Raw genomic sequence first — 25136 nt, 5'->3', positions numbered from 1 at the left:
TGTTCTTAAATGGGATCACCCAGCATCCCTCAGGCATTCCCTGGATCTCTGCTCAAATTGGTCCTTAAGTCTGGAATTCTCTCTCACTGTCTTCACCTGTGGCATTCATAATCATGAGTTAAAGCCCATTTCATACACCACCTCCCAGGAATGACCTTCCTTCCCGGATCCAAGGCAACACTATTATCGGCACTTTACTAATGTGTTTATCACATAATAGCATGCATTATGCTCACCTGTGTTAGCATCTCCTAGACTATAAAGTCTTCTGGGCAGGGATCATGACTTATTTAAACTCTGCACACAGCAGGAGCTAAATAAATGTCTGTTATACTTCACATTCCCAGTATGAAAGCTGAGTCTGAGAACAACACACTACATTTTTCTCTGCTTGAGTCAGGGGTTCTCTTGACTTTATTCTACAACAGAGAGTGCTGTCCTTTTTTTTTTTTAAACCCTTACCTTCCGTTTTAGAGTCAATACTGTGTATTGGCTCCAAGGCAGAAGAGTGGTAAGGGCTAGGCAATGGGGGTTAAGTGACTTGCCCAGGGTCACACAGCTGGGGAGTGCCTGAGGCCAGATTTGAACCTAGGACCTCCCATCTCTAGGCCTGGTTCTCAATCCACTGAGCTACGCAGATGCCCCTGGGGGGTCCTTTTTTAATGACATTTCTTGTCATTATTTTCAGAAACTAACTTTCATTGTCCTGAGTTATTCCTGGAGGCCAGACAAGTTCTGGCAAAGCAAAGGGGATGTGTGGTGGACATCCAGGTGGCTCAGTGGATAAAAAAGCCAGGCTAGAGGCAGGAGGTCCTGGATTCATCATCTCTAACCTCAGATACTTCCTAGAGGGGTGACCCTGGGCAAGTCACTCAAATCCCTTACTGTTCTTCTGCCTTGGAACCAAAACACGGTATTGATTCTAAGATGGATGGTAAGGGTTTAAAAAAGGGGGAATGGGATGCTTGCCCTTTAGAGCCCTTTGGTGGGTCCATTCCTTCCTTCCACCTTCCCCAGGATAGGGGAAGAGAGCCAGAAAGAGAGAGAAGGAGGAACCATGTCCCAGAGTCTCTGTCTTACTTTGCATCATTTTTTCTTTCTTTCTTTCTACCCAGATCTCTGCTCTGGTGCCTGAGCTCAGTGATTAGAGAGAACACAAAGAACCAAGATGGCCCTGAGAGCAATCATCCCCAATGACAAACCACAAGCCTAATGAATCCATATTCGATGAGGAGAAGGAGTCACCAAGTCAATGAAAAGGCTTGGATTAGACCGTGGTGCTGGCATCTGTACACTGGATCAACTTCAAGTCTGCGTGTATTCAAGTGTGTCTGAGCTAACGAAGTGAGACTGGTGCCTTCACTAACAAGCTTGGGCTGGCAGCTTCCATAACGAGCTTAGGCTGGCCACCTCGCTAACAAGCAAGAGCCGGCAGCTTCTGTGGAGCGTGACCTTTCAAATGCCAGACTCCTTATTTTAAAACATTCACTCACACACTCTCACACACACACACACACACACACACACACACACACACACACTTAAGTGTCTCATATGTCTCTCCTGTGGGGGGGAAGCGTGGGCAACATGGCGCACTGTCTCTGGCTGGCTCTGGTTCTTCCTGGATGGTCAAGGCTGTGATCTCTCCACCTTCATCACTTCCCCCCAAAGATCTCCTCTCCTTTACCTTACAGCCCTCTGCCCATCCCATCCTCCAAAATCAACCACAACCCACCCCTCCAACCTTGGCTCTGGCTCCATTTTCATCTGTCCCTGCTAGGGAAGGAAAAGGAATTAGCATTCATACAACACCAGGCACTATACTAAGTGTTTTTGGACAAATATACTATCTCATTTGATCCCAAGTCTCACAAATTTGCCATTGGAACCTGGGTAAGTCTTTTGTCTTCTAGGTCCTCAGTTTCCCTTTTTGGAAAGTGGGAGGGTCAGACTAGACCACCTCTCAGTCCTCTTAGGCTCCAAATGCTCTGATTGTTCCAACTGGACACGTCTAAAACCAAACAGGTCAGTCACACACAAAATGAGCTGTGCTCTGTGACTTTCCAGTATCCATCAATGACAAACCACAAGCCTAATGAATCCAGATCCAATTAGGAGAAAGAGTCACCAAGTCAATGAAATGGCTTGGACTGGACCATGGACCAAGGTGGGCAATGGCATGTCCAAGACCAAGAAAGTCTGGTTTGTCTTTATCTTTTTCCTTCTTCCTCATTCCCAACATTTCAGAAGCTCTGAAAGCCTCATAATAACTTCGTTCTTGATGACCCTTGTAACAACCCTTCCTTTTCTACACTTTTTTTTCAGTCGAGTCTGACTCTTAATGACCCCATTTGGGGTTTTCTTGGCAAAGATCCTGGAGTGGTTGGCCATTTTCCTTCTTGAGCTCATCTGATAGATAAGGAAACTGAGATAAATAGGGGTAAGCAACGTGTCCAGGGTTATACAGCTACTATGTCTCAAAGGCCAGATTTGAATTCAATTCTTCCTAACTTTAGGCTCAGCTCTCCATCTATCAAGCCACCTAACTGCCTCCTTTTCTACACTGGTTAAGTCTTTATCACCTCACACCAGAACTACTGGAGAAGCCATCTCAACGACCACCCAAACCATAGTCTCTCCTTTCTCCATGCATAGCATCCCATTCCTCTTAATACACAGCACTAAACATGCCAGTGTCTTCCTCAAGAACCTCCCATGTGTCCCAATTGCTCACTAGATCTAAAAATTCAAGCTCCTTAGACTGTTTTTCAAGACCCTGTACAACCTAACATGTGAAATCTTCCACAATTCTCGGAGAGAAATCCTATCTGGTCAAACTGATCTCTTTCCCATTCATCATGATAACTCCTGTCACCCTACTGTTGCCCATATTACCTATCTGCTCCTGTCTTCCCTACACTAAGTATGTCTTGTTCTGTCCTTTCCTCAGCTGTTCTAACATACCTGTCCTATATCCAGCTTAAGCCCACCTCCTCTGGGAAGCCTTCCCTGACTATTCTAGACTATGGGGAATTTTCTCCTTCCTGAATCCACCTTTTTTTTTTTAACCCTTATGTTCCCTCTTCGAATCAATACTGAGTATTGGTTCCAAGACAGAAGAGTGGTAAAGACTAGAGCAACTGAGGTTAAATGACTTGCCCAGGGTCACAGTTAGGAAGTGTCTGAGGCCAGATTTGAACCCAGGACCTCCAGTCTCCAGGTCTGGCTCTTTATTTACTGAGTCACCCAGCTGCCCCTTGAGTCATTCTTAGTGACATTAGAAAGCTGTAATAGACCTCTATCACAAAGCTCTTAGGGAACTGAAGTGATTGGAGAAGAGCAAATTTTGTTACAATTTTCAAAAAGGGGAAGGAACAAGATGCCAGTTTAGTTCCAAAAAGTATTTTCTAGGTGCCTTCAATGTGAAAGGCACTGTATTACTGCTGTACATGGCACTGGGGATAGAAAGACAGGATGAAAGCTACTTTCTGCCCTCAAGTAGGCTACATTCTCCCAAAGAAGATCAGGCATTTACAGAGATAAAGAAGTCACTAAGCTTGATTTTGATTCTTGGGGGGAAAATTAAGATGTATAAATAAAGAGGGCAGTTAGGTGGCATAGTGGATAGACCTCTGGGCTGGAATCAGGGAGACTCATTATCCTGAGTTCAAAACCAGCCTCAGACACTTACTAGCTATGTGACCCTAGGCAAGTTACTGTTTGCCTCAGTTTCCTCATCTGCCAAATAAGTTGGAGAAGGAAATAGTAAATCAGTCCAGTATCTTTTCTAAGAAAATCCCCAGTGGGGTCACAGAGAGTTGGACGTGGCTGAAAAGGACCGGACAACAAGAACGAGTTATTAATGGATGGCTGGTGATCATCTACAAAGGAATCTGTGCTCACTACGGTCAGACTAAATTCACTTCCTCTTCTGACAGGGTACCTGACGATAGATCAGGAGGAGAATGCTATAAGCATGTTTTCTCTAGATTTAAGCAAAGCATGTGACAGGCTTTTATGCTATTCTTGTAGAAAAAGATGGTGACTGTGGGTCAGATGACAGAGGTTAGGCGCATTTGGAAATGGTTGAACGAGTGGATACAAAGAAGAGCTATTAATTATTCAGTGCCAACTTGGAAGGTGGCCTTTAGCAGAGTGGCCCGTTGCCCCTGCACTGTTTAACATTTTTATTAGTGCCTTGGCAAGCCTATCCAATTTAGAGATGGCAGGAAGCTAGGGGGGATGGTTTACAAGTGGGATATCAGGGCCCCCAAAAGGCAAGAGACAGGCTCAGATATTGGGCCAAATGTAAACGAATGAAATTTAATAAGGATTCAGGCAGAAGTCTTATATTTATGTTTGAACCCTCCCCTCCCCACTCATCAGGAATATGCAGGAGACTCAGCTAAATAGCTGTTGGTATTGAAAAGATCTGGGGTGGGGGGTTCTAGTAGATTGCAAGCTCAAAGACGTTCACCAGCACCCACTGAATGATGACTATGTGCCAAGCACTGTGCTAAGTGTTGGGATATAAAGGCAAAAAGAAAGATGGTCTCTGTCTTCAAGGACCTCATATTCTAATAAGGGAAGACAACATATAAAAGGCAGCTGAGAAGTAGGGCAGAAGGGAGAAGGTGCCCACATTGGGGCATGGGAGAGAAAGAAGTCCAGAGACAGGAGTGGAGCCTGGAGAAGAAAGGAGTAAACATGGCTGGCCTTGCCACTTGCCTTAAAATGGAAATTCAGGGAGGAATTATCAATCAAAGGAAGGGATGCAGGGGATGGAATGATCTTTCAAGGTGGGAAGAGTACTGTGATACATGGGCAAAGAAGTCCAGAGAGGCAGGAGTGGAGCTCAGAGAGGAACGAAGGAGTGAATAATACATGGGTATTGATTGATGTTGGGGCATGGGGGAGAAAAGAAATCCACAGAGGCAAGAGTGGAGCCTGGAGAGAAAAAGAGAAATATGATTGGCCTTGGCACTTACCTTAAACTGGAGGTTGAGGGAAGAATTGATCAATCAAAGGATGGAGTGCCAGGGATGGAGGGGTCTTCCAAGATGAGAAGGGTGCTGTGGCATGGTGGGAAAAGAAGTCTAAAGAGGCACAAGTGGTTCCCAGAAAGGAATGAAGGGGTGAACCCTGGTGGATGGGTGGAGGTGGGATGGGGATCATAAGGTAGGATCTAGGTAGGAATCTAAAGGGAAGGAGACCTCCTCCCCACCATTGGGTCAAGAATGAGCTCTGACTTGGGAGGGCAAATAGGAGAGGCTTCAAAAGACGATGAAGATGAGGAGGAAATGTCAGCCTTAGACTGAAGTATGTCTGGAGCTTTCTAGTGCCGGGAAGTCCAATCTGTGTTCTTGTCATGTTGTAACTTTCCTCAAGGCCCTGGTCAGACAACCTCTGGATTCTTCATAACAGAAATTCAATTCTTACCTCCACATTTTAGGAAAGAAATTGCTTTGTTGGAGAGCATCAAAAGGATGGCAAATGAGAATGATGAAGGGATTTGAGATTATACCACATGTGAGTTAATTAAAAGAACTAGAAAAGATGAGGGCAATTAGATGGTGCAATAGCTAGAGCACCAGGTCTGGAGTCAGGAAAACCTGCGTTCAAATCTGGCCTCAGACACTTAATGGCTGTGTGACCCCAGGCAAGTCACTTCACCCTGTTTGCCTCAGTTTCCTCATCTGTTATATGAGCTGGAGAAGAAAATGGCAAGCCACTTTATTGTCTTAGCCAAGAAAACCCCAAAGGGAGTCACAAAGAATCAGACCAACAATGAGGGAAGACTTGGGGGACATGGAGGGCTATTTTTAAGTATCATGCGAAAGGGAGATTTGACTTATTCTGCTTGGTCCCAGAAGGCAGAACTAGGAGCAAAGGGTAGACTTTGCAAAAAGGCAAGAGACTCCCTTTGGAGGATTTCTGGTAGGACTTGGACAAGAAATAATAATAGCTATCATTTATATAACCCTCTAAGGTTTGCAGAACCCTTTACATGTGTCAGTTCAATCGATTCTCACAACTCTGATGGGTAGAAATTATTAATACCCCATCTTATAGATGGAGAGGAAACAGCCACAGAAAAGTGAAGAGATATGCCAGGGTCACACAGTTACTGTTTGAGGCATGATTCAAATTCAGCTTCTGATTCCAAGTCCTCTGTTCTATCCATTGCACCACCTAACTCCTTAATCAGGATGAGAGTGCATGGATGGGTGGTGCCCTTCATTGCTTCAGTGTTGAACTCACAAATTGAAGGGAAAGAGTGAAGAAAAGCTTCCAAACAAATAGAGCTGTCTGAAAATGGAATAAGGAAGATGGTGAGTTTCCCTTCATTGAAAGTCTCAAAACAATGGCTGGATGACCATTTATTAGGTACAGGGTAGGAATCAATAGATACCTGAGGGCCAATAGCAAAACTTAAACATTTTTGATCAGCCTTTAAAACCTTTTAAGAATTCTTATGGGATGGGATGATAGACTGAATAATGTTGGTATTCTAGGTCCTTGCCTCACAAAATCTCTGGTAGGATCCAGTGGAGTGACTATCTGACTTGCAATCAGAATCCCTAACTGAATCCTGAATTTGATTTTCACTTGACCTTGGATAAGTTATTTCCCTTCTCTGGGTTCCTGTTGCCCTCACTGTAAAATGAGCGGTTTGCATATTTACAGCAGCATTTTTTTTTTAAGTTGTGGAACATGAATGTAATGGGATATTCCTGAATTATAAGAAATGATAAGTGCGTTCCTAGCTGTGTGACCCTGGGCAAGTCACTTAATCCCCATTGCCTAGACCTTACCACTCTTCTGCTTTGGAACCCATACTTCATCAATTCTAAGACAGAATATATGGGTAAAAAAAAAAAGAAAAGAAAAGATGAGTGTGATGAATACAGAGTAAAGGAAGACACATGAATGTAAATTAAACAGAATCAGGAAAACAATTTCCATAATGACTACAACAATGGAAACAGAAGGGAAAACAAAACAATCAAACTTGAAATGATAAAGAGAGATGAGCAGGCACCTACCTGCCCCCTTTCTCTGCTTCTTGGCAGAAGCAGGACTATGGGTGGGGAACACTGCTTGTAATGTTAATGTCAGACTGCTTTTTAGCATATAGATTAGTTGTATCCAATTGTGTTTTTTCCTCTTTTATTTATTCTTCAGTAAAAGAATTGGCTCTGGGAAAGGGAGGAGGGAGAGCTACCATGGGAAATCCAGGTGATGTAAAAACAAAAGATATCAATAAAATTTATTTTTACAAAAGGAGGCAAAATGAGTGGTTTGGTCTAGGTGATAACTAAGCCTCCTCTCAGCTCTGTGTCCCATAGACATAGACATTTGGCTTGTTCTTGTTCAGTTGTTCCACTTGTGGCCTACTCTTCACGATCCTATTTGGGTTTTCTTGGCAAAGATGGTGGAGTGCTTTGCCATTTCCTTCTCTGGTTTATTTGACAGGTAAGGAAACTGAGGCAAACAGGGTTAAGTGGCTTGCTCACTAGCCTACAGCTAGTGTCTGAAGTCAGATTTGAACTCAGGAAGATGAGTCTTCCTGATTCCAGGTCTGGCACTGTATCCGCTATGTCATCTAGCTACCTTTAGACCTAGGCATAAGGCATTGAAATACAAAGACTGGCTGGAGTCTGGAAATTCTACCACTGACTGGAGAAACTACCATAGCAACATGTGGCATGAATTTAACCCTTATACAATCGCTATACCTGGGCACTGGAGGAAATGAAGCAGTCAGGGCTAGGGAAAGAGAGCAGCTACTGCCCCTCAGGCTCAGGAAACCAAGTGGGGGAGTTGTTCTCATCAAAAGGACTGCTCAACCATCTTCTCTTTCCTCCTCACTGTCCTCCCTCTCCGCCTTTTTTGTCTAATGAGCCCATTAAATTCCTGAGAAATCATAGCCTGTGACCTAGTGTTCCTGAGCTTTCTAATGAGGAAGAAGAAACACAATGAAAATGAAATCCTGGTCTGTGGTTGAGGATGGGATGAACGGTCTCTCACGTGTAGTCACACACACACACACACACACACACACACACACATTGATGGTCAAAAATAACACCAGGGACCAAAAGAAAAGGACTCGCTGCTTCAGCAAACATGTCTCCTTTTGCTCCTCCACCCTTTTCCAAAGTTTTTCTCAACCCAACTGTGCTTTTTCTTTATTTCCTCAGTGAAAAGAGCATTTGATTTTGACATCTGAAGACCTAGGTTCAAATATTGTCTCTGCCATTCACTATTTGTGTGATTTGGGGAAGATCACTTTGCCTCTGTGGACCTTAGTTTCCTCAGCTATAAAAAGAGGGAGCTGGACCAGACCAGTAATGACAAACCTTTTAGAGACTGAGTGCCCAAACTGCAACCCTCACTCTGCATGAGCCTCCCCCCCTTCTTAGAGAGGGAGGAAATGCTCCCATTGGGTGGCTGGACAGAGGGGCAGGTCATATGAGAAATGTCCTCAGGCACATGTGAAGAGGGAGAAGGGAGCAAAAGTCCTCTCTGGCACATGTGCCATAGGTTTGCCAACACCATGCCAGCATAGGACTAGATAATCTCTAAAGTGCCTTCTTGATTTAAATTTATAGTACCATGACCCCTTCTTTTCTGTCCTCCCTTACATCTCCTCTTCACTTTTTCCCAGCTCCTTCACCTCAAGGCAATTCAACCAAAATATACCAAGATTCTATTATGTTCCAGGAGTCTCACTGAGACCTAGAGAAAGAAATAAAAATAAAAGAATACCTGCCCTCATAGAGGTAGGTGGGGCCATCCCAAGAGTAATGGACTTAAGAGTCAGGAAGATCTCAGTTCAGAGCCTCTCTCAGGTATTCATTAGATGTGTGACCCCTTTGTTTTCCTCAATTTAGTTCATCTCCCAAAATGGGAATAATATCAATACTCACAAGGTTATGAAGTTCAAATGAGATGACATACATAAACCTCTTTGTAAACCTTCAAGTGCAATATAAATGGTGACTGGTATCACCACCATCATTACCACCACCTAGATTATCACCATCATCATCTTCATCACCATTACATCACCATTGTCATCTTCATTATCATCATCACCATCATCTATATCATCATCATTTTCATCACCATTATAACCATTGATATCACCATCATCTTCTCCATCATCATCCTCTGTTGTAGGGTTTCCTATTTGCTTACCCAAGCCTGAAAGCCTTCTTGGCCCAATAGTTGGGAAGAGATCTCCTTCTCTTCAGAAATCTACTTAGGTCCTATGTCATGATCCTACTCTCCCCATCCCACCTCCCAGCCCACTAGTGTTCACCCCTTCATTCCTTCCTGGGCTCCACTTCTGTCTTTCTGGATTTCTTTGCCCCACTATGCCTCAGTACCATCTCACCTTGGAAGACCACTCCACCCCTGGTATCCCTTCCTTTGACTAATCATTTCTTCCCTAAATCTCCAATTTAACACAAGTGCCAAAGCCAATCATTTCTCCACTTTTTCTCTCCAGGCTCCACTCCTGCCTCTGCGGATTTCTTTTTTCCCCCATGTCCCAACATCAATCAATCAATAACCATGTATTAAGAGTACTTTCTCCCTCCCATTTCTTCCCCTTTCAGTCCCCTTTATCCATTATATTCCTTCCTTAGAATATAAACTCCTTGGAGTCAGGGACTATCTTTTTGGCATTTCTTTGTATCCTAACACACAGCATCCACACATAGGAATCCCTTATGGATGCTTAGTTACCTTTATGATTTATCTAGGAAGTCAATCGTTTAGGAAGGGGAAAGAGCCATCTGTTAGGGAGTCCTTTAAGAAGCCCATGAGGTATTTAGGCACAAAACCAGATGTTTATACCACTGTTTGACAGGAGGAGGTTCTAATCTTTGGACTGGAGAGGGAAATGCATGGGCAACCAAAGAAATAGGTTTACTACCTCCATCAATGATCCAATTCTGGCCCAGAGAGATGGAATAAGTGGCTGAACCAGGACCCAAACCCTGAAGGTCTGCAGACTTCTAGTATTGCTTTTCTATTCCACACTGCTACACACACACACACACACACACACACACCGTGTGTGTGTGTGTGTGTGTGTGTGTGTGTGTGTGTGTGTGTGTGTGTGTGACTTTTCTCCTTAGCTAGAATGTAACCTAGTAATATACTTGAGGACAGAGACCATGTTTTAACTCAGGGTCTTGCACAATGGTGGCAGTAGAGGGGATCTCTTTCCCTCTAGATTGTTACCCTCTGCCCATAAGTGCTGAGTGCAAAGCTCATTCTAGTAGAGGTGGGGAGATAGGACAATGTGAGAGGGGAGGGGATGGTGAGGAAAATGAAAGGGAGGAGGAGAAGGGGGTGGGGATAGAAGGTGTGCAAGTGTGAGTGCTCCCAAGGGGACAAAAACAAGGGTTCAAAGTGGGAGTGAAGGAATCACCCTTTTACCACTATTCCCTCTTCCTAATGGGGGATAACAAGAACCAGTGATCCTTGGCTGATGGTATTTGCCTCTGCATTTATTTCTCTGCTGTTTCTGTTCTTGAGATACCAAGTGGGGGTGGGGGCAAGGATGCATTCAGAAGCTGCTCCCACTCTCATCCAAGATGCCCATTTTGGATGATGGGTTTCATTTCATTTAATTTTCCTGCATGATGACTTTGCCCTTCTACACCTCTGCCCCCGCCAGCCCAAGGCTCAGTGGGGAGCTTCTGGGTTCCTGGCAGTTTTGCCAACCACGTCCCATGCCCCCCAAAGAGAACTCCAGTTCTAGCTTCAGCTCAAGCCTAGGGCTTCACCTCCTACTTCATGCTCAGTGGGACTGAGGCTGGGAACAGCTCAGCTCTTGCAAGGGGGTGGGGGTGGGGGAGGTGGGGCGAAGGGGCCCAGATCCTTTAACGACCTGTAATTTCATCAGTGTGGGTGCTTTCTACTGTGACATTAATCACAACCTCTTCAAGAATCATAGAAGCTTAGATTTAGAGCTAGAAGGGACCGACAAAGCCAATGAGTCCATTTTCCTGAGGCCCAAAGAGGTGAGGCTATATGCCTAGTCACATAGCGTGAAAGTGTTTTCTGTGGGATTTGAAACAGAGTCTTCCTGGCTCCAAGTCCAGGGTCCAGAGTTGTTGTGGCCAAAGAACATTAATCTCTCATGGGCCGATATGGTTGTTGCTTTCTCTGAGCTCCACTAAGTTGGTCGGCTGACCAGAAATACATCTGTGGTCTGGAATAGTCTCCAATTTAAAACCTTTCTGACCTGGAAGGATCTGCTGGCATTTGTACTCGGCTGGCCTGATTACTCTCAAAATGAGAGGTAGTAGGAGGGGACTTTGGTAGGAGAAGAGGGCAGGGGGTAAAGTCAAAAGGCCAGATCCAATCCCAGCCCCATATGGTCTGGCTACTGGAACAGTCTCAATCGGTGCTGCTCATCCACCTGGACTGGACTCCATGTCTCCCTCATCCTTCTCTTTCTGTTGGTGTTCCGTGGTTCACCAAGTTGTCTAAACCTTCTCCAGTTGTCCAAACCTTTCCCTACTTGGCCTTTTCTCACTGGCTTAGCCCTGAGTCCCTCTCATGAAGTCACAGATGAGACGTGGGAGCCTACGGTACGTCTGCAAGGACGGGATCTATCTGGCCCATCTTGGGCTCTCATGATCCCGTCTTGGAGACAGACTTCTGGATTCAGTGTCTCTACTGTAGGGTCCTTAATTTTGTGTGTGTGTATCCCAAGACTTTCCTTTGTTTTATACTGCCAGTCCTTCCTCCCCCACCCCTCAGCCCCTTTCAACCCTGATTCATCACTGCCTGGCCTCTGTTTCTCTTCTAGACTCTCTTAGATCCCACCAGAGGTCCCCCCTGGCAGCTCCCCCAGACAAAGAGTCAGCAGGTCCTTTTCATCTGAGCCACTTGACATGTCCAGCTTGTCAAATTATTTGTGGGTCACAGAATGAGATAAGAGGAATGTGGTGGGGTTCGGGAGGGTCAAAGACAGACTTACAGACAGACTCAAGGTCTCATGCAGATCAGTGATTCTGGCCAGACCTTTGCTTTGATTTTACTGGGGTCCACTCTCACTACTGGGGGCTACACTGGACCTCTGGCAGTCTGGGGAAAACCTGTGGACTCCTCAGAATCATGTTTTTAAATAAAAAAAATTCATAGAACTATAAAGGAAGCCAATTGTATTGAAATATAGTTCTCAAAAAATATATTTTTTTAAAAAGCCTTTACCTTCTGACTTAGAATCAATACTAAGTATCAGTTCCAAGACAGAAGAGTGATAAGAGCTAGACAATTGGGATTAAGTGACTTGCCCAGGGCCACATAGTTTGGAAGTGTCTGAGGTCAAATTTGAACCCAGGACCTCACACCTCTAGGTCTGGCTATCTCTCCACAGAGCCATCTAGCTGCCCCCCCACAATATTTTAAAAATAAGTTCACAGACTTCAGGTTAAGAGCCTAAACTGCCATCTCTCCCTCTTTTCATATGTTGAGTTTTGCCAGGGAGTACTCACCATTCTTGTCAGCCCGGCGGAAAATCTGCAAAGAAAGAGAATCCAAGTTAATATTGGGGGGTGGGGAACACCCCCATTTCCCTGCTCTCAGGACCTATTTCCAAACCCTTTTTCACCACCTGAGAGAGGAGCCTTAGATAGACCATGGAGATGATTTGAATTGAAGCACAGATATATATATATATATATAAATTTATATTAACAGATATCACAGATATAGCCATGAGCCTTCATACATACATGAAGTCACAGTCAGAATCCCAGATGTACAATCACACACACACACACACACACACACACACACACACACCCCTATACAAATAAGGCCAGGGGACACGTTCAGCCCTCATCTTCTCCGCTGCCTCCCATCCCTCTGGGTAGCAGGAGACACGAGGCAAATGCTTCAAGGGTCCCCAATTCTCCCAGGGGCTGGGCCAAACTTTGTGGTGGCAGCTCCGACAAGATGCAAGCAAGTAAGGGAGGCTCATATTTACACAAAGTGCTTTAAGATTTCCAAAATACTTTTCAAATATGATTTCATTTGATTCTCATAAATACTCCAGAAGAAGAGTGCTATTATTGTTCCTATTTTACAGATGAGGAAACTGAGGCAAACAGAATTAAAGCCACTAGCCCAGTGACATAGCTAATAAGTATCTGAGATAGGAGTTGAACTCCCATCTTTCTGACTTCAGGTTTAGTGTTCTAGTCACTGTGCTACTAAGCTGCTATTAGTGGAGCCTCCTGAGAAGGTTGTTTTGAGGGAAGGAAAGCATCAGTGAGCCAGTCAATTAGCATTTATTAAGCGCCTATCATATGCTGTGTTAAAAGGAGGCTAGGAGCTGTTTTTCCTCCCCTTTTCTGCCTACCCCTCCAAATCTGAGTTGAGTAGGACCTTCCCTGACTCAGTGGAGCAAAGAGTTCCTCCTGGCCCCAAGTGACAGACAGCAAAATGACCCACTCCTTATTATGCCTCCCCTGGCACCTGGTGAAAAGTGGGGTGGGGAGAGTGACTCGGTTCCTAGAGGGGCCCAGGTTTCTGTGCCATGGGGTCCACTTGGACCTTGAGGTCAGAGATTTAGAAAGAATGAAGGAGCTGTTATATACTAACTAATCTTTTGTACCTGGACAAGAAATTGAAACTCAGATGAAAAGGACCTACTGCCTCTTTGGGGGAGCTGCTAGTGGGGACCTCTGGTGGGATCTAAGAGAGTCTAAAAGAGAAACAGAGGCCAGGCAGTGATGAATCAGGGTTGAAAGGGGCTGAGGGGTGGGGGAGGAAGGACTGGCAGTATAAAACAAAAGAAAGTCTTGGGGTCTAAACCAAGCTCCAGTAGTTGTATGATGGTGACAAGTAAGTTCCCTTCTGTGAGCCTCAACTCCCTCACCCATAAAGCAAGAATATTAATACATGTTCTATCTATTTAACAAGGCTGCAAACACTCTCCAAATGCTTCTAAAGGCTACAAAATATAATATTATTATTGTTATTGCTACTATGACAACCATCTAGTTCCTGAAGGGTCTTCAGTAACAAATTTGCTAAGTGTGTCTTTTGCCTCCCTGATTTCCTGTCTGGATGCTCTGTGCCCTTAGACAGCTTCACTGCCTGAGTAGCCTTGGTTACCAGCCTGAGAGCCATTTGCTGTGGATAGCTGATTTCTGAGGAGGGGTCAGGGTGAGAGAGAAAAGACAAGCAGCCGCTCCTTTTTTAAGTGTAAGGAGATATGGGCAGCCTGACCTGGGTAGAATCTTGGAAACTAGAATCAGAGAGGTCACCCAGTCCGAAATCTTTTTTTAATAAGACTGAAGGGAAATGATTTATTCAGAGTCACAAAGAGAAGATCTGGGGCTGGAACCCATATATTTTTGTTGGGTGATTCCATCGCAAGGCAAAGTCTGACCAACTAGGGGGCACTTAGGGCAAGAAACAGCCCCACCCCTAGGACACTGAAAGAAAAGGTGGGGAACAGGGAGGGAAGGGTCTCTGGATTCGATCTCTCCAGTTGAAATATCTCTTCCCCTCCCCTTCTCCACCCAGATGCCCACCACTTTCTGCACACTGACGTTCACCACTGCTGGAGAGAAAGAGCACGGGGTCTGCGTTCTACCTGGTTGGCAAGAGAACAAGACCCCAGAAATCTCCCCCCTCAACTCTTCCCCATAACCATCAGGTCTACACTCATTGGACTCTATTCCCCAATCGCCCCCTTAAACCGGACCCCATCTAAGCAGATTCTTAAAGCTGAGGCTGTAGTGGGGCGATGACCAGAGAGGGGGGAACCAGGTTTGAGGAGAAGAAGGGAGATTGCGGGGTGGGGGTGGGGGGTAGGGGGTGAGAGAGTCCTACCAGAAGGGGGAGGAACTCTGGACACAGACTGTGATCCAGAAAGAGAATTGAGGAAAGAGCCAAGATCTAGGGAAGGGACCGTCCCAGGGAGGGTGTCTGGGTTTAGGAAAGGGCTGAGCTGGACAGGTTGAGGAACTGGAGAACTCTAGGGGAGAGTATCGATAGGAGGCTCTGATTTGGGAGAAAAGGCGAAGGGGTGGAGTAGGAGCAGAGAGGCTGGGAAGTGGGATGGGGTGGGGACTGTGGGTCCTCGGGCTGGGAAAAGGAGTCAGGTCGGATTTAGGTAGAGAGGGAGGAGAGAGCCCCAGGGAGAAGGGGAAGCTTTTATGGGGATCGCGAGGGATGGGAAACGGGGAGGCGGGAGCTAGGGATAGATGAGGAAGGGGTGCTAGGATCGTGCGGAGATCTGGGATGCCAAGACCGTAGGGGGACGGTGGAGAGATGGAGGAAATGAAGGGAGGTTTTGGGGTGCGGGTGGGAGGAAGAGAAAGAGGAGGAAGAAGAAGAAGAAGCAACCAGGCCGGGGAAGGGCCCCGGAGAGAGTCCGGCAGTACTCACGTCCAGGATGACCGAGGTGCCCCTCCGGGGCGGAGATGGGGGCGGAGGTGGGGTGGGACAGAGCCCAAGGCCAGTCCTGGCCGCCTGCCCATCGGCCAGCGGCTCCCGGGGTTCGCCCATTCTGGCTCCCACCCAACGGAGCAGCCCCCCCAGTGCCCGGCCCTGCGGCGGCGGCTCCCGGAGCAGTCTGTGCGCGCCGGCCCTGCAGAGGCGCGCCGCCCGCTCACACATAGCTCGCGCAGCGCCCGCCTCCCGCCTCCCGCCTCCCTCCCGCCCGAGCCGCCGTCGCCGCCGCTGGCCCGACCCCCGCCCCCGGCTCCAGAGCCCGCCCGCCCACGCGTGGCCACCTCTCCCAGCCCGCTCCGGGCGGCGCCGGCGCTACAGACCCCGCCCCCCCGGACACCGCGTGGGATGCGGGACTCGGGACGCGGGACCCAGGCTGGGGGGCGGACAGGACCACGACACCCGGGAGGGGGGCACCTCCCTGGGCCCAAGTTTCCATCCCAGACCAACCTGAGACTGCAACTCCCCTGGACCCCCAACGGCCTCCCTCCCTTCCCCTTATTTCTGAGGATGGTGGGGGTGGGGGAAGACTAGGGACTGAGTCCCATTGGGAAGAACTGGAGGGCGCATTAGGGCAGTTGGAATCTGTGAAGGCAGGGGTCGGGGATGAGGGTAGGAGGGGTAGAATTGAGGTGTGTACAATGACTGGGCCTCTTGGACTTAGCGTCCAGGAAGGAATGGAGTCCAGGTTCGGAGTGCCCCTGAGGCCTCCAACACATCCATCCTTCTTTGCAGCTTTCCCTGTTCCTGGTTCCTCAGCTTGCAGGGGCAAGCAAGTAAAGAAGAGTTTCTCTAAGTCAGGCGCTCCCTCTGCCGGCAAAACCCTCAGAACTGTCATTCGCAGGACTCCCTGGCTCATTGAGCATCTTTTACTTACACCCCTCCCAGGGCCCTTTGGGACCCATCCCATCTCTTTCTGTCCATCTTTTTCCATCCTATCCCTTTCCATCTTCCTGTCCCATCTCCTTTCAACCCTTCCTATCCCATCCCACCTCATCTCTTCCTATCCATATCATTCCATCCTTTCCTATCCCATCCCTTCCCATTCCATCTCATTCTTTCCCATTCTGTCCCATCCCATTCCTTATCCACAGGGCTAGAAGGCAAGAGGGGTTTCCACCCCCAAAACTTCCTAGGCGTATGACCCTGGGCAAGTTACTTAACCTGGCTGCTTCCCTCATCTGTATGTAAAATGAATTATGAGAAATAGTGAAAAAACAAACAAAAAAACTCTTCTAGCTTGAAATCTATCATCATTTCACATCTGGTCTCTCAGACCTTGAGTTTCTCTCTCTCTCTCTCTCTCTCTCTCTCTCTCTCTCTCTCTCTCTCTCTCTCTCTCTCTCTTTCCTGTCTCCCCCTCCTCTTTCTCCCTCTCTCTCTTTCCTATCACGCCTCTCTCTTTCTCTCTCTCTGGCTGTCTCTATCTCTCTGTTTCTTTCTGTCTCTCTCTGTCTCTCTCCTGTCTCCCCCTCCTCTTTCTCCCTCTCCCCTCTCCCCTCCCTATTCTCTCTCTCTCTCTCTCTCTCTCTCTCTCTCTCTCTCTCTCTCTCTCTCTCTCTCTCCCTCCATTCCATTTAAATCAATAAAATTCAAGTCCACAAACATGAAAAGTCCTGCTTTTTTCAAAGCAGTGGGGATATAGATGACAAAACAGCAGGAACATTTCTGCCTTCAAGGAGCTTACATTCTAAGGAAATATAGCGTGGATGAATAGAGGGCAATACAAGCTATATACAAATAAATTTCAAGTCTGAGAATACTAACAACTGGGGAAACAGAAAAGGTTTCATGTGCAAGGTGGCACCTGAGCTGGGCTATCAAGGAAGCTAAGAGCTTTATGAGGCATTGGTGAGGAAGGAGACTGTTTTACATGAGGCACCACTTTGGAAAAGGGATGGAGGTGGGAGATGATCATATATGGGGAAGAGCTGGCTTGCTAATCTGACTTGGTAAAAGAATTGTGAAGGAGAATTAATAGGAAGCATGACTAGAATTGTGGTTGAGAGCCATGCTATTATTGACCTTAAATTCCAGGCAAAGGGGCAGCTCATTGAGCCAAGTCTGTCCTTAGACACTTTCCAGTCCTATGACCCTGGGCAAGACACTTAACTCTGATTGCCTAGCTCTTGCCGATCTTCTGTCTTAGAAATGATACTTGGAGATGAAGCTTGAGAGCCAGACCAAGAGCTAGGAGGTCCTGGGTTCAAATTTAACCTCTGGCACTTCCTAGTTTTGTGTGACCCTGGGCAAGTCACTTAACTCTGATTGCCTAGCCCTTACCCCTCTTCTGTCTTAGAACTGATACTAAAGCAGAAGGTAAAGTTTTAAGAAAATTCTAGGCAGGAGATTGCATTTTATTTTAGAATCAATAGGGAGATACTAAAAATTTTGGAGTAGGCAGATGACATGGTCAGATTTATGCTTTAGGAACATCACCATCAATTTGGTATCTGTGGGGAAGATAGATTGGAGAGGGAAAGACTGAAAGCAGGAAGAACAAATAGGAGACTCTCACAGTATTACTATGGAAAGGGGAGAAGGGCTTGAGCTAGAGCAGCAAGTTGGCACCATAATGCATAAAGTACTGGGCCTGGGGTCATGAAGACTCATCTTCTCGAGTTCAAATCTAATCAGACACTTAATAGCCAAGTGACCCTAGGCAAGCCACTTAACCCTGCTTGCCTCAGTTTCCCCATCTGTAAAATAAGCTGGAGGAGAAAATGACAAACCATTCTAGTATTGCCAAGAAACCCCCAAATGGGGTCATGAAAAGTCAGACATGACTGAAACGATTGAATGATACCAAAAAGCTTGAGTTAGCATAGAAGCTGAGTGAATAGAGGGGGAAAGGGCTAGGTCTAAGAAATTTTGGAAAAAGAATTGACATACTTTGGTAAATGATTGAATGGTGAGGTGAGGGATAGGGAAATGTCACCAAATGTCACAAGCCTACCCCACCTTCCCTTTCTGTCTGTCTGTCTGTGTATCTCTCTGTCTGTCTGTCTCTCTGTCTGTCTCTCTGTCTCTCTCTCACACACACACAGATTTACAGACACAGCCTCAGTTGGCATCACTGGGATCACTACACAAAGACAAACAGCTATACCACAAAGACACACTCTCTCCAAGACATACTTTGGAGCCATTTGGTTTATTCAAGGTATAGTTTTCCTGGGGAAGGTGGAGGAAGGCAACCTCCTGGGGCTCAGTTCAGTCTTCAGCGTTGCTCGTTGACCCAGGCTTAGGGACCTTCATAGATGCCTGCAAATCTCCAGTTTGGGTTCAGAAGCCTTTGAGCTGGTCAGCACTAGGTATACTTCTCAGACCCTGGTCCAGCCAGACCCACGTTGTACTTGTCCCAGGGGATGGTCCTGACCTTTGGGCAGCCTTGACGCTTTGGCATATGAACAAGGAACTGGTCTTTAGAATCACCACCCTTCCCATTCCCCCCTTTATATACACGTTGTCTCACTGCAGGGAGACATCCCTCTAGGGGAGGCCCATGATGGACCTTACCAGGCAGGACTGAGCTGGTCTGCTTCCTTGTCTGAGCTGGGGCTGTGAGGTTGGGGGCATGTTGGGTGGGCAGGGGAAGCCCTAGGGGGGTTTCCTATTCTCTTTCAGCAAAGAGCTGGCCACAGCCAATGCTCCTCCCTGTACAAATCGCACAAAATTGTCTCCTACCAGGGGCCCCATGGCGTAGAGGCCCCTCTGCCGGGTGCTCTGGTAGGTGAAGGGATCGACCTCAATGGGATTCCTCTTGGGGCTGAGTGGCTGGTCTGGGTCTACAGTCAGGTCAGCGCCACCGTGGGCCAGGAAGGAGAGGTCGGGGTAGGAGCCGATGAGGACCAGAACAAGGGACACTCTGAACCGCTTGTGTTCCCCATTTTGGTCCTGGAACACAGCGTGATGGTCCTCCTGGAAGAGTAGGGGCTGGTGTCTGGGCAGGCTCAAGTAGCCCCTGAAGGTGGCAGAAGAGAGGATGGATTTCTCCTGCATCATCTGGTGCACCTTTTGGTACTCGGGGTACATCTTCTTGGGGAGCTGGTTGAAGATGAGGTCAGGGTCATCTACAGGCCGGCGGAATGCATGGATCACCGGAAGGTTGTAGTGCCGGGCGAATAGGACGGCATCGGCCGCTGACAGCCCAGCCCCGACGATGAGGACGGGGTCAGAGGCAGGAGTCACAGCCCCAGCCTTCATGGCCTCTTCTAAGGCAGAGAGCTCATAGTGAATGAATGGAAGATCCTCACCCAGGATGCCTAGCCTGGCCGGGCTGTCCGATGTTCCCGTGGCCAAGACCACATTGCGGGCCCGGAAAGTGAACGGCTTTTGGTTTCCATCTTTGGTGGTCATAAAGCCACTCACCAGGAACAAGGGGCCGCCATCTTGTTCCTCTGACTCTGGGCTCTCTGTGTCCACGGCTGTGACTATGGAGCCACAGAAGAAGTTGTGAGTCAGCCCTTTCTTCACTACGTAGTCCTGGTAATAATGGGCGATGTCCCCAGCGGTGGCCCGGCTGTCCCGAAGGCCCCTGTGATAGGAGAAAGAAGAGGGTTAGGAGTCAGGGTAGGAAATCTGAACTATGGAGGCACTTGAGTCCATACCCTTCCAAAGATGGGCCTCTGGCATCCTAGAATACCACGGATGCTTTTCTAAAGAGACTGGCTGCTGCCGCCATTGTGTCTTTTCTTTAATAAACCCTTATCTTCTGACTTAGAATCAATACTAAATATTGGTTCCAAGGCAGAAGATCAGTAAGGGCTAGGCAAGTGTCTGGGGTCCTATTTGAACTCAGGATCTCCTGTCTCCAGGCCTGGCTCACTATCCACTGAGCCACCTTGCTAGCCTTACCCATTAGCTTCTTAGAGTTTAGAACACTGGCCTTAGAGTGAGGAAAAACTTAATTTAAATCCTGCCTCAGGACTTCCTATCTATGTCAGGTATATTTACTATCTGTGTGACCATGGGCAAGACACTTAATCTCTCTGTTTCAATTTTCTCATCTGTAAAATGGGGATAATTCTGGGATTATTGTGAGGATAAAATGAGGTCATATTTGTAAAAGTGTTTCATAAATCTTAAAAGTTCTGTATAAATGTGAGCTATTTCTATAGTCCAACCAGACAGGTGTATGTGATAAGAATGTCTATTTCTGCCCTATCCCTGGAGGGGATGGGGAGTCTAAAGAGAGAAAGTTGGAAGGGAATCATCCAAGGGCATAAAAGGTGGGGAGATTAAGGGATTGGAGGCTCAGGGTTTTACGTCAAAGGTAAAGAATGAGGGTCTAGGACCCCATCAGTTGTGCTGGCCAACATGGCTCAGACTTTAAGCAAACTTGGACCAAAAGTTTGAGTAGAAACTCTATTTTTGTAAACTCATCCTTCTGTGATGGGGATGGGAGGTTTGTGGGAGGCTCTTTTTAAAGCATCATAAAATGATGGTGCTGGGAGAGATGTGAGCCCCGAAGGACTTGAAGCCCCAAAGGATCTGGGTTCTCAGTTCAATAATCTTTCCAGGAAATTACTCAGTCCCTTGTTTAGTCATTTGGTCATATCCAACTCTTTGTGACTCTGTGGACCATTTCATGCCAATACTCTCCATGACGTTTTCTTTGCAAAGAGTGGTTTGCCATTTCCTTCGCCAATGGATTAAGGCAAACAGAGTTTTAGTGATTTGTCCAGCTCATGTCTGAGGTTGGATTTGAACATGAAAGTCTTCCTGACTCCAGATCTGGCACTATCCACTGAACCACCTAGCTGCCTCTCCATGCACCCTTATTTCCTTGATAAAATTTTCTTTTTGTAAAACTCCAGTCTTGAGAAAGCATGTACCCTGCCTCTCAGTGGAGAAGTAACATGTATTTGCCAGATGTGACTGACCCAGGGATGGTTCAAAAGTAGAGAGATCAGAGCCATGGGAAGGACCTTGGACGTCACTGTGTTCCCTCATTTTATTCAGAAAGCAAAGAAAGCGTAAGAAGGTCAAGTAATTAGTCTTCTTACATAGCTAACATGTATCTGAGGGCAGGAGTCACTCAGGTCTTTCTGATTACCATGCAACCGCCTTTAGGGAGCAGCATTGGGAGGGGGCTCTTGCACTTTATAGGATGGAAAAAGGTAGGATGGACAGGGTGAGAATCAAGGAAGAGCTGGCTATTCTTTTATAGGAAGCTAGTTGGTGCAGTAGATAAAGAGCCAAGAGTCAAGAATACCGGAATTCAAATCTAGCCTCAAATACTAATTGGATGATCCTAGGCAAGTCATTAAACCCTGTCTGCCTCAGTTTCCTAATATGTCAAATTAGGTAGAAAAGGAAATGGCAAATCACTCCAATGTCTTTGCCAAGAAACCCCCAGATGGGGTCATGAAGAATTGAACGTGACTGAAAAATGGACAACGGAAAACAGAAATAAAGATCCCTGTGGGTCATATATTGACAGTCACTTGACCCTGTCTGCCTCAGTTTCTTCATCTGTCAAGTGATCTGGAGAAGGAAACGGTGAACCACTTCAGTATCTTTGTAAAAACAAACAAACAAAAGACCCAAAAGGGATAACAAAGAGTCAGATGCAATTGATTGAAATGACTGAACAACAACAGTTTGTGCAGTGGATAGTTTTGGACTTGGTGTCTGGAAGACTCAGCTTCAACGGTTCACTTGGAAATTTAGCTGTGTGAACTTGGACTAGTCATTTACCTTTACAGGGTTGTTGTAAGGTTCAAATGAGATAATGTGCATAGAGTACTTGACAAATTTTAAAGTGCTATATAACTGGACATCAGCATCATCATTATTGGCATCACACAGCTGGGCCACAAAACACAAAATGAAAACTAAACGGACCCTGGACCAGCCTCAGAGGGATGTTAGCCCAGATCCTGGGTCTTCTGCCCCAACTGGGGGGAGAAGCAATGCATTTCTCTGGTTTGGAGCACCCTTGCTTCCTTAGTTTTCCCTCCTTCCCCTGCAGTCAGGTCCCATCTTGTCCTCACCTGCACTTCAGCCTCATCCAGTCCTTAAATTTCAGGTCAGGGAGTCCCATCCACTCGCCCTGGCTTAGGGTCACCATGGAGCCTTCGATGGACTAGAAAAGAATAAAGCCTTCAGTGTCTGCTTCCATTATCCCCTTCCCCCAGGGTCCATCTAAGGGAGGGAAGAATATGTGGGAAAAAATGGAAAAAGAGTTGGGCATCAGGGACAGGCAGAGGGGCCACCCACTGGGTGAAATTCCCATAAATCTACTTCAAGTCCCCTGATCTCCCCAATTTCTGTTTCCCCCAACTCACATGCCAGGCTCCTCCAGGGAGGTTGCGACCCAGGACCAGGTGGGGGATCGTTCGCTCTGCTTGATGTTCCCAGGTGAGGACAGACTCAGTATCTCCTCCAAAATCTGTGTCTGGGCGCAGGAGAGCATCAAAGAGCAGGGCCACAGGGCTTTGACTTCTGCCCTCCAAGCCCTCTGACAGATAGTCCAAGTCCTATCAGGGAGAGAAATATCTCATTTGAAGCTGGAAGGGACCTTAGAGACCTTTGGAATCAATCCCTTCCTTTTTACAGATGAGGAAATGGAGGCACAAAGAACCTAAGTGGCTTGCCTTGATAGGGCCAGCCCAAGACCATGAATGAGGATGGGCATGAGTCTTTCTGACCTGTTGACCAGACCTTGCTTAATATTTAAGAACAAATTGTGGGAATGGTAAGAGTAATAAAGAGACAGGTAGGTGGTGCAGTGGATGGAACACTGGACTTGGAATCAGGAAGACTCATCTTCATGAGTTCAAATCTGGGCTCAGACACTTACTAGCTATGTGACCCTGGCCAAGTCACTTTGCCTTGTTTGCCTCGATTTCCTCATCTGTCAAATGAGCTGGAGAAGGAAACGGCAAACTATATATCTCTGCCAAGAAAACCCCAGATGGGGTCATGGAGAGTCAAACAGGACTGAAATGACTCAATAAAGAAGTAGTAAATGGAAAACACTGATCAAGCTTTTTGGGTTGGATACCAAGCAAGGAAATTAAGAGAAGGGGAAGACCACTGACTCAGTGGGTAAGTGGGCTCCTGTGGGGATTGGGGAGTGTTTATAAAGGTTTCTATACTGACCTGGTCCAGGATAGAGACATCTGGTTTCTCAGTCAGCTTCTTCTGTAGGAGGGGTTGTGGGTGGACAGCATCAGCTTTCACATAAGGAGTGTAGCCAGAGAGCAGATAGGACAGACAGATCCCTGAAGGGCCATTGCCTGGTGGGGAAGAGACATGGTGATGGATGGTCCATTACTCCCAAGTCCATTTTAAGAAAACCCTTATGTTACATCTTAGAATCAAGACTGTATTCATTCCAAGGCAGAAGAGTAGCTAGGCAATGAGAATTAAGTGACTTGCCCAGGGTCATGCAGATAGAAATTGTCTGAGGCTAGATTTGAACCCAGAATCTTTGGGTTTGGCTCTCAATCTATAGGGCCACCTAGCTGTCCCTGCCATAGTCCCCTTTTTAAAAGAAGAGATAGTTACCCCAATCTGTAACTCTCCATGAAGATCTACCAGCTAAAAACCAAACCAAACCAAAAATCTACACAATATCTTTGTGACAGTGTGAAAATGATGGCTATGAAATAAACAAGCCGATGATTTCTAGCATCCCAGACACCTTGTCTTAATATGAAGAGGCTTGATGCTAGCCAGGTGTTTTAGCTATGCCACAATCACAGGCTCTGCATTAGTAGCCTCGATGGCTTTCACAAGCTCAGCCTGACCTCAGTTTGGCATTTGAAGCCCTTCATAGCCTGGTCTTTCTCGTCTTTCCATTATTCTTACACTTTACGAGTCTCCTCCACTCGCTATGTAATCCAATACGTAATCTTTGAATGTATTCTTTGAACATTCCACTTGTTCCTGACTCCTGCCTTTGCTCTGGCTCTCCTGTTTGCCTAGAATACTTTCCCATCACCTCTGCCTCTTCGCTTCCCTCTTCCTTCAAGACTCAGCTCCAGGCCCACCTTTTGTAGGAGGTAGACAAAAATTCCCCCTGCCCCCTCAACTCCCACCTGCTGCTTTCCCTCTGAGATTTCCTTCCATTTATACTTTGGGACAAAGTGATTCAGTCTCCAGTTCAGCTTCAAGTCTTTCTTCAAATGTACTTTATCGAATATGATTTTTATTGCATTGTGGTCAGTCAAGGGTGTGTTTAGCATTTCTGCTTTTCTGCATTTGCGTATACCTCTTCCATCCATCCTTGGTGAATTTTTGTAAAGGTGCCACATGTGGCTGAGAAATACAGACAGTTTCTGTTGTCATTCAGGAATCACCAGAGAGACTATCAGCTCTAATTTTTCTAAAGTTCTATTTGTCTTTAACTAGTTCTCATTTTTTAAAACCCCGACCTTCGGTCTTAGAATCAATGTTGATCAAAAACTTTTACCTTCTGACAGCATTCTAAGACAGAAGGTAAGAGTTTTTGATTCTAAGGCAGAAGAGTGATGAGGACTAGGCAGTGAGGGTTAAGTGACTTGCCCAGGGTCACCCAGCTAGGAAGTACCTGAGACCAGATATGAATTCAGGATGCCCTCTCCCTAGACCTGGCTCTCAATTCACTGAATCTCCCAGCTGCCACCCTCATTTACATTTTTGTTAGTTTT

The 25136-nt window shown here is 46.6% G+C and overlaps 2 protein-coding genes and 1 long non-coding RNA gene across 12 annotated transcripts in view; 1 reads left to right on the top strand and 2 right to left on the bottom strand.

The window, feature by feature from the left end:
- The window catches only part of NECAB2 (N-terminal EF-hand calcium binding protein 2), a 55978-nt gene extending 40261 nt beyond the window's left edge, over positions 1-15717 (bottom strand). For 2 of the 3 annotated variants that reach the window (XR_008914873.1, XM_003339772.4), the window contains exons 1-2: positions 15433-15717; positions 12525-12549 (exon numbers count right to left, since the gene is read on the bottom strand). Coding sequence is in view for 2 of the 3 variants with exons in the window: in XM_003339772.4 (XP_003339820.3) it covers positions 12525-12549; positions 15433-15663 (256 nt within the window). In the remaining variant the exon portion in view is untranslated. The remainder of the gene's footprint in view (positions 1-12524; positions 12550-15432) is intronic. The other variant, XM_056810183.1, reaches the window with a different exon arrangement.
- Positions 6180-18514, top strand: LOC103103208 (uncharacterized). Its single transcript, XR_459494.3, has 3 exons — positions 6180-6332; positions 14566-14698; positions 16231-18514. It is a non-coding gene; the product is annotated as an uncharacterized LOC103103208 (long non-coding RNA).
- A 116-nt stretch (positions 18515-18630) lies between these two features.
- The window catches only part of OSGIN1 (oxidative stress induced growth inhibitor 1), a 49630-nt gene continuing 43124 nt past the window's right edge, over positions 18631-25136 (bottom strand). For all 8 annotated transcript variants that reach the window (XM_007477233.2, XM_056810171.1, XM_056810168.1 and 5 more), the window contains 4 exons: positions 23605-23741; positions 22788-22979; positions 22494-22585; positions 18631-20032 (listed from right to left, as the gene is read on the bottom strand). In XM_007477233.2, coding sequence (XP_007477295.2) covers positions 19096-20032; positions 22494-22585; positions 22788-22979; positions 23605-23741 — 1358 coding nt within the window. In that variant the 3' untranslated portion in view covers positions 18631-19095. The remainder of the gene's footprint in view (positions 20033-22493; positions 22586-22787; positions 22980-23604; positions 23742-25136) is intronic.

This window comes from Monodelphis domestica, chromosome 1 (genome assembly GCF_027887165.1).
Source record: "Monodelphis domestica isolate mMonDom1 chromosome 1, mMonDom1.pri, whole genome shotgun sequence".
Classification (NCBI taxonomy): domain Eukaryota; kingdom Metazoa; phylum Chordata; class Mammalia; order Didelphimorphia; family Didelphidae; genus Monodelphis; species Monodelphis domestica.
This window is presented reverse-complemented; position numbering and strand designations above follow the sequence as displayed.